The sequence below is a fragment of the Coenobita brevimanus genome, chromosome 100, assembly GCF_032717465.1.
Source record: "Coenobita brevimanus isolate Jiangsu-jjx chromosome 100, ASM3271746v2, whole genome shotgun sequence".
Taxonomy (NCBI): domain Eukaryota; kingdom Metazoa; phylum Arthropoda; class Malacostraca; order Decapoda; family Coenobitidae; genus Coenobita; species Coenobita brevimanus.
Window position 1 is genome coordinate 32,615,364 of NC_137053.1, and position 9,765 is coordinate 32,625,128.

The 9,765-nt window shown below is 43.7% G+C and overlaps 1 protein-coding gene across 1 annotated transcript in view; it reads right to left on the bottom strand.

Moving 5' to 3' along the window:
- LOC145414620 (uncharacterized) overlaps window positions 1–8,255 on the bottom strand; it is a 784,070-nt gene extending 775,815 nt beyond the window's left edge. Inside the window, exons 1-2 of the mRNA XM_080284146.1 lie at window positions 8,232–8,255; window positions 7,243–7,303 (exon numbers count right to left, since the gene is read on the bottom strand). Coding sequence (XP_080140272.1) covers window positions 7,243–7,303; window positions 8,232–8,255 — 85 coding nt within the window. The remainder of the gene's footprint in view (window positions 1–7,242; window positions 7,304–8,231) is intronic.
- Window positions 8,256–9,765: the final 1,510 nt, after the last annotated feature.

Genomic DNA, 9,765 nt, shown 5'->3' on the forward strand with positions numbered 1-9,765 from the left:
TATGGACTTGTACTTATGGACCCTAACTCAGAGAAACACCTATACAACTCCCTCAGGACATGCATAGCACCTATTTAACACCCAAATCACACCAATAAGGCACATAAATGACTGAAATAAATGGAAAAGAAACATAAAATGAGGGTTTAGAAGTATGTTCATACATTAATAAACATTCTGGTACTTATGGACTCTAACCGAACCTAACTCTGAAAAACACATTCCTACTGCACATGCATGAGGTAAGTATAGTATGGAAAAAAGTACAGTATGACACATTCTGGTATGTATAGTATGGAAAAAAGTACAATATGAAACATTCTGGCTACTTACAGCAAGTCCCTGGCCACCTCGATGAATAACCGCCTCCTCTCGGACTCTGACAGTAAGAACGATTTCCTGAAGCACTTGCAGTACACTCTTCCTGAAGTCTTGCACTGAGCTTAGTCAATAACACACAGAAGTCCATTCTCTTCACAGTGTTCACTTTAGTCCAAATAATGTTCCATTAAAATTTAGTGTTGCACAATAGTTAACTTTTCCCAAGTTTTTTTTATTTTCCAAAGCCAAAACAAAGAAGGTTAGTTACGTTAAATTTCTTTTCTACTGAGTCTTTTCTCTCATTTCGAAAACCTTAACACAACACACCGTTTTTTTCACTGCACAACACTCAAAATTCCCGTGTGGTCTAGTGGAGAAGTTCTTGCTGTTTATTCAATGTCAGAGTCCGAGAGTATCACTGGCAGGCGACCAAGGGGTGCATCGGTGGGTCGTGGTGATGGCGTACCGACTACAGAAGACTCTGAAGATAGCCGCAAACTCACATCGAGCGGTGACTCCACTGTAGCTGATATGCTGGGCTGTGGCTCGGAGCATGAGGGCCTGTCTTGGGGAGGCAACGGAGTGGAACCAGGGCTTGGCACAGCGGGGGTCACGGGCCTCAAAAAACTGTCAATCGTTGACTGACGCAAGGGCCGACGATTCTGGCGATTGATGATGCGCTGCCGCAAAGCACGCACTTCCTCCACGAGTCCCAAGGGCCCCATCTCCCTGTCGCAGTCCGGGTGTTCCAGGTAGTCTAGGACGAACTCTAGATGTTCCCGGAGTGCGCTCAGCTTGGGGATGGCTGGAGTAGTGTCCTGCTGAGAGGAGTCCGCATCATCATCGGCTTCGTCGTCGGAATCTTCAAGTTTGGGACTGACACCAGCAACTGAAGACGCGATCTCGATATCAGACAACGTCTGATACCCAGGATCGCCCTCCTCGTCGTCCAACCACTCACGAACATCATCCACATCAACATCGTCGCCGTGCGTACGTAGCCGTGCATGGAAGTCATCCACGTCAAACCCTAGGAAATCGTACTCCACATCTGTTCCGAGAAGCAGACGAGACCAACCATTTTCAAGAGTTTTCACAGGGACTTCCTTCCATGCACTAGCCCAGTTGTACAGCGCAGACTTGATGTTGTAGCGGCGAAGGTTTTCCAAAGTCCGCTTGCCTCGAGTGTCAAGTCCTTCCCTGCGCTCGTCCTCGTCCTCGAGAACAACCATCACCTCGTCCAGGAACTTCCGACGGTACAGGCGCTTTGTTGCCACGATCACTCCTTGGTCCATGGGTTGAATGAGAGCAGTCGTATTAGATGGCAGAAACATGCACCTAATACGGCCATTCTCAGCAACCAAGTCCTTGTCGCACGGGTGGGCAGGTGCATTGTCGAGGAGAAGGAGAGCCTTTACTTGGTCGCGTGGAATTCCCAGTGTCTTCGTCTGGTACTGGATGACCTCCTTGACGAAGTGACGGTGAAACCAGTCTTTGAAAATCACAGCTGTGAACCATGCTTTCAAAGAATGGTACCATACGACAGGAAGGACACCCATCACCCCACGAAGGCACCGAGGCTGCTTTGCACGGCCAACAATAACGGGCTTAAGCCAGTGCATGCCGTTAGCATTGGCACAACACAAAGCAGATATCCGTTCCTTAGAAAGCTTGCGGCCAGGTACACGCTTCTCCGTCTCATCGGCTAGAGTGTTCGTTGGCACCGAGCGATAGAATAGGCCAGTTTCGTCAGCGTTATAGACTTGACCGAGAGTGAGGCCCTCCCTGTCGATCAAGCCTTTCACCTTGTGCCGAAACTCGTCAACTCCAGCCTCGTTAGCGTCCAATGCTTCGCCATGTGCTTTACGGTTAGTAAGGCCATGTCGCAACTTGAATGCGAAGAGCCAACCCTCGGATGCCTTGAAGTCTAGGGCGTCGTGAAGCCTTGCAAACTTCTCAGCAGCAGCCTTCAGCTCCGTTCCACGTACCATCACACCAGCTGCACATTGCTGTCGATACCAAATCAACGTGGAGCGGTCGATTTCTGCATACTTGGGGGTAAACATAACCTTCCTTTCCACGTTGCGTTTGTTTCTCGACGAGAAGTCAGCCGTGTACTGCATGAGCTTGTCTCGGGAACGCTTGATATCGAACAAAGTCGACTGGGCCAGGTTGAACTCGCGGAGAATGCGTGAAGAAGACCAACCCGCATCAACTTTCTCCAATATCTCCCGTTTCTTCTCCAGAGTCAACACCACTCTCTTCCTTTTCTCAGGAGGCGGGGCCATCATCACACACACTAACAGGAGGGCAGAGAGCAGCAGGAGGCCTTGCAGCAAGTACGGCACCACCACAAAAGCGAGCACGTGGGCAGCCATGGCGAAGAGCGTAGGTCCAGTCGCAGTGAGAGACAGGCGGGAAGTGGGGAGGATGCAGCGGCGCTCTATCGGACGTCGGAGGAATGACGAACCAAAACAATGCTCTCACGTGGCGCACGCGGCAAGTTCAAATTACGGACGGCAAAAAATCAATTTTTTTTTTTTTTTTTTTTTTTTTTTTTTGGATTTTCGGACCGGGAATGTTTGATCCCAGGACGATAAGGTTCGGTTAGTGGGGATGTTCGGTTATTGGGCGTCCGGATATTAGAGTGATTACTGTAGTGGAAAAGCTCATCCAGAAACCTTCCATTATCTTCTTCCTAGGAACACCCACCTCCAATTTTTTCAATAATTCAATATTCTTGATGATAGTCAGCATCTTATGGGTGTGTTTTTTCACAATACCAGTAGGCTTTCCACTAGTAGAGGCCATAGCACAACACAAGAACAAGAGGATGACCGTAAAATAGCACGACAAAGTTTCCGAACTTTCGAAACATTCCACTCACAAAGCCAGACACTTACGAGTCATGATGGCCGACAGCACATGCAGTGTTGGCAAGCAGAAATTTTCAAAAGTAATAAGCTCAACTTTAAAACACGCTAAGCTACAGGTGAACTGTTCAAACTTTCACTCTAAACTGGACTTCAAAACACACTATATATAGAAGAAAATCTAATATTTGTTGGCGACAGTTATAATGAAACCTGCTAGATATAGTGCCAACAGCACCAAATTGGTCAATCAGTTCAGCATACGTGCCGAAAGAGCGGAGAACTTTTGTAATGCGACCGCCAAATGACCAGAAATACTGTAAAACCAGATGCCGAATGAGAGGAATTATACTGTGTGTGTGTGTGTATGTGTATAGATAGATAGAGATAGATATACTGTACAGTATATAGATAGATAGATAGATTGATTGATTGAGATAGATAGATTAGATATATAGAGAGATAGATTGATAGATAGATAGATATATTTACACACAGTCATCTCGTGTAAAGTGAGTGAATACGGACAACACAGCCTGTTGCACTATATAAATTTGCACTTTGCGAAGCACAGGATCCCATGTTCAAATGGCTTTATGGGCAACACATCCTGAATTTTCATATACTGATTCACCAATACCTATCCCTAACTAAAATGCAAAAGGAAAACTTACAATAGAAACATGCAAGAGTAATACTGTATATTTATTAAGAAAATTCAAGACCTTACCAGCATTGTACAGAGGATAGATAATGCGAAGTGTTGCTGTGGCACCCGAGGCTATACCACAGAAGCTGAATCAAAATACTCCCAGCTGTTCTGCATGGGCATCATCACGTGTCTTGCTATCACTCTCATTACTGCTGGTGGAGTTTTGACTCTCTTTTGTATTGTTTTTGCTTTTTTTCTTGGAAGGAATGGTTTGTGGGCTCTTAGCCTTTGGTTCCTTCTTTCTTGCATTAAAAGGAAAAAAAATATATATATAATCCACCGTTTCCATCCTCGGTACACTAATATACGTGAAAAATCCTTTTGGTAATGAATCATTCTGAATCATTACTGATTGAATTTTTCATTACCAAACTGCCCCACATTTGGTAATGAAAAATACCAAATGGCAACCCTGGTGACAACTGAACCAGTGATTAACGAACATTCTTTAAGCACAATATTGTGTGGCCAGTTTCATGGAATGCACATCTTAATTTGCACTTGGTTAGGTGCTGCCTGTTGCTGCTCCAGGAAACCCTCAAAGTCCAGGTCAGAAACTACAGACATTACATCATCATCCTGCTGCTGTGGCCACCACTCACTCACACACCAGCTGCACCCCACCTCACGTACTCACCAGCCCCACCCTTACCCATCGCTCGCTACAAATCATGTTCGCGAGTTGCGAGAGAATACCATATTTGCCTCAATTTTTCATGCCCATCACACGCTGCAAGTAGCGAACGCACTTTCTAAATTAATTATTGTCAGACCCTTGTCGCACACTGGGCAAGACGTACTTTGTGAAGGCGCAATTTAAGCTTATACTGTATACACACACACACACAGTATAAGTTTAGTTTTTCTTCACACAACAGGCAGTAGCTGTATATGCCTTCCTACCAGGGTTGTGGAGTCGGAATCAGAGTCGGAGTCATGGATTCATCTGTTTTTGGTTGGAGTTGGAGTCAGAGTTGGTAAAATTCCCATGACTCTGACTATGAGCTTTTTGGTTCTGAAATGGTATCAATCATCTCCTGTCAATACTTTATTCTGTTTATTTTACGATCACGAAGGAGGAAGTGGAGAAGGCAGTAAAGGAGATGAAAACAGGGAAAGCTGCAGGTATGGATGGGTGTGCTGTGGAATGCCTGAAGGGTGGTGGAGTGACTATTGTTGACTGGTTAGTAAGATTATTGAATGTGTGCTTTGAGAAAGGTATGGTGCCAATTGACTGGGCAAGTGCTTGTGTGGTCCCGTTGTATAAAGGCAAGGGTGATAAGTATGAATGTACTAGCTTTAGGGGTATAAGTCTGTTGAGTGTTGTAGGTAAAGTGTATGGTAGAGTGTTAATTATGAGAGTTAGAGAGGGTACAGAGGGAGTGATTAGTGATGAGCAGTGTGGCTTTAGGAGAGGGAGGGGATGCGTTGATCAGGTGTTTGCTGTGAGACAAGTGTGTGAAAAGTATTTAGCGAAAGGCAAGAATGTGTTTTGGGCATTTATGGATTTAGAGAAAGCGTATGATAGAATTGATAGGGAGGCTTTGTGGACTGTTTTAAGATTGTATGGACTTGATGGTAGGTTACTAAAAGGGGTGAAAAGTTTTTATGTAAATAGTAGAGCGTGTGTAAGAGTGGGAAGTGCTGTGAGTGATTGGTTTCCCGTGAGAGTGGGGCTGCGACAGGGATGTGTGATGTCGCCTTGGTTGTTTAATATTTACATGGATGGTGTTGTAAGGGAGGTGAATGCAAGAGTTTTAGGTGGTCTGAGTCTGGTAAATGTTGATGGAGGAGAGTGGAATCTGAAGCAACTGCTGTTTGCAGATGATACTGCATTGGTGACCGATTCAGAGGAGAAATTGAGACAGTTGGTAGAGGAGTTTGGAAGGGTGTGTGAAAGGAGGAAATTGAAAGTAAATGAGAATAAGAGTAAAGTGATGAAGTGTACGAGGTTGATAGATGGTAGGGGGATGAATATAGTTTTGAATGGTGAGTTGCTTGAGGAGGTAGATTGTTTTAAATATCTAGGGTCACATGTTGCTGTGGATGGAAGAATAGATGCAGAAGTGAAGTTTAGAATAAATGAAGTAGAAAAGGTGCTGGGAGGAATGAAAAAAGTGTTTAAATGTCGTTTGCTTAGAATGGATGTAAAGAGAAGGCTGTATGAGGGTGTTGTGGTACCGACTGCGTTATATGGGGCTGAAACATGGAATATGGGTGTAGCATAGAGGAAAAGTTTGAATGTAATGGAGATGAGATGTCTGAGGAGTATGTGTGGAGTGACGCGTATGGATCGAGTGCGAAATGATGAAGTGCGAAGGAGAACTGGAGTTGTTCGGGAGATGGCTGGTAGAGTTGAGCAGAGGGTGTTGCAATGGTTTGGGCATATGGAGAGAATGGATAATGAGCGATTGGTGAAAAAGATAACTAGATCTGATGTGAGAGGTGTAAGACTGAGAGGAAGACCACGAATAGGATGGATGGACAGTGTGAAGAGAGCGCTGGATGCGAGAGGGATGTCTGTTGAGCAAGGAAGAGTGGCTGTGCGTGACAGAAATAAATGGAGAGAAATTGTGAATGAATAAGTGATGACGCAGCCCTGAGGGGATATTCTCCCGCATTTGGTCTGATCAGCTAGTCAGGTCAGGTGCGGGTAAGGGGATGGGTCTGTTATGATGTGGCAGGGGTAAACCAGTTCTGCTGTCGGGCCCTGCTGTGGATGTCACTGCTTGCATTGCGCAGTTGACCCTTGTGCGGTGTGATGCGGTGAGGATCTGTCCGTTCTCCCCTTTGGGGCTAAGATGCGAATGAATGTGTTTGAATGGATGAGTAAATGGAGAGTGAGTCGTCCTGTCTCGGCTACCTCCCTTTCCTTGGGGGAAGCAGCCTAGGTATATAGATATAGATAGATAGATTTTACGATCATGTATAACGGTTATTTGTTATTATCCAAGCACTATAAGTAGAAAATTTAAAATATTTAAGAATTGCATGTATCAAAACTCATGAACATTATTCATTTACCTGCGTCATGTCCATATCCCGTATTATTAGTACAGCCAAAGTCAGGGATGCAGTTATACTTGTAAAATTTCTGTGGTTGGAGTTGGAGTCAGGAAATATTATCACTGACTCCACAACCCTGCTTCCTACAATCTCCAGTCTAAACTATAAGAGGATATATTTCACAAAGACTGGGAGGGAGGGAGGGAGGGAGGGAAGGAGAGATGAATGCGAAAACTATTTGCAGGAAGATGTTGTCACACCCACATAAGCACACAGGGAAACAGATGGGCAGACAGATTATTCTTTAGTATACCAATAAAGCTTACTCACCCAACATTCGAACCAGGAGACCATTCTGTGCTGTTCTCTCCAAGGTCACACTCTCGCCACGCTGCAACAAGAACAACCTTGAGTCAATACACCCATCAACACAGCCAGACTTTAAAGAGGCACTTTCATTATTATCCTACATAAGCCTTACATATATACCGGTATATATATATATATTGTCACCTCTCACATAATGCGTGAATACTGTTCCTGGCAGGTCCCGCTTTATGAAAATTCCACGTTATACAGCCACATGTTTACATGTTAAAGGGTTTCATGGTACCCAAGCCAGTCCCAACTGCACCTTTTGGGGCAATTTTCCGGGATTTTTCCCAGGACATTTTACCTACCTAAAAATGACTTCAGTACCCACAAACAGTGGAGGATTCCTCAACTTCAACTGAGGAGTTTGTGTGTGTTTATAGAGTCGATTGGAACTTCTTCCCTCTCCCGTCGGTTGCAGTACATGACCAGGTAACTTTCCATCAAAATAAGCACTGGGTCAGACGAATAGTTGACTCGACTTGGCACTTTTTAGCAATGGCACAATTGCCTTCTCCTCTCTCCTTCCACTTGATCATGTCAAGCTTCTGCTGAACTCGAGTGGCAAAGGAATCAAGGTTGCCAAATCACATTTTCAAATGTCGCTATGCTCATGCCTAAAAGTCACTAAAATGTCGCTAACCATTCTATCAAAAGTTGCTAATATTACTCCTCCTCCCCACATTTTTGTAATCAAGTTACAGCAGTTTTTTCTGCACAGTATTGATGAAATAGTTCAATATTAATCAATAGGTCAAACATGACCAGAGTTCCCTGCACTTTTTTTTTTGCTTCACCAAGTTTCGTAAATGGGAGAACTGTGTGTCACAGTCTACTACAAGGCTCTGCAGCTTTCTTATGTTTGTGTTTCTGTTTCTCAAGGTCGCACAATTTTGCAAAGTATACTTGCATATTTTACAAAATCCATTTCTATCATCTCTAGGGACCTTGAGGAGCCAGTTTTTGTACATTTCGTCTTTTAGCCATGTCTTGCTAAATTTCTACGAATATTGTGGCTTACCCATTTTAAGTAAATTCAAGCACTTTCCTCAGGGCTCATAGTAGACTCGTGACTGAGTGCGTCGTGTACACTGTGTAGGTCTAATAAGTAATGAAGTTTTGTAAAAACATGTCCTGCATGGATGCTGGTGCCACTTCTTAAATAAAGTTGAACAGCTTATTTCTATTATATTATGCTCATCACAGATCATTAACAGATAATTGGTTGCCATTTTTTTTTCTAAGTTGTACCAGATGTACTTAGCACTACCATAAGTACTAAATCTCATAAATGCATTTTAGTACCTAGCAATATCGGCATAATCTGTGGCTTGGTCTGGGCAAACCGCCAAGAGGCAGGAAGGATCAGGGAATACGTCACGGGCAAATGCAATGCGTGCTATGACTAAATCTGCCCGCATTTTGTCTGTTTTTTACCGTGTTTTGACCAGTTGTCTCGTGTAATGACTAAATACAGTATTCGACAATTTTTGGCCTCAGGCCGTGTTTTCACTATCATAGCAACATAGTATGTTTCTTTAAGAAATGAGCAATTTCTCTATCTCTATCCATCTATCTATAGCCCGACGCCCTAATCCCGCAAAGGGTGGCCGCAGACAAAACGCCTCCAAGTCACTCTGTCACCCACCATTTGACTACCCTCCCCCCAACTCACCCCCCCCTCCCTCATATACCTCTCAACTCCATCCCTCCACCTCATCCTCGGTCTACCCCTCCCTCTCCCTCCCTCCAACTCACCTACATACACCCTCTTAGTCAGTCTTTCATATCTCCACCCACGTAATATTTGTCAAAGTTGCGTTTTGACCATATCTTAGACTAAAAAAAAAAAAGGGGCCATGATATGACTATTTCCGCACTCTCTGATTGCACGTTATGTAAGAGGTGATTATTTATACATATATATATATATATATATATACAGATCCAGTGGTATCTCAAATTTCAACAGTTTAGAATTCGATGAATCAAATTTCGATGCATTTTGGAGTGGTCTGCCTACCTCACTTTTCGATGCAAAGTTGCAGATTTCGATTCTTTCAGGACCAGACTCCATCCAAAACAAGCAAAGATAATATTTTTGATGCAAACCAAAATGCTAGAAGTGAAGGAAAATTATATGAAAAAGTATGAGCCTAACCTAATATCGTATGTGACAAGTGCTCTCAGGGCCAGACTCCAACCAAAACATGCAAAGATAATATTTTTGATGCAAACCAAAATGCTAGAAGTGAAGGAAAATTATAAGAAAAAGTATGAGCCTAACCTAATATCATATGTGACATGTGTCAAGAACAGAATGAAAATCAACATCATGTATTCATACAGCATAAGAAGCACACGATGATAAGGTTCCGAGAAAATTCACCGTCAAGTAAATTCGCCGTCAGATCAAAACATGGACGATTTCCCGTCAGGACAATTCGCACCCTGAACTATTCCCCGTCATTCTATAAATGT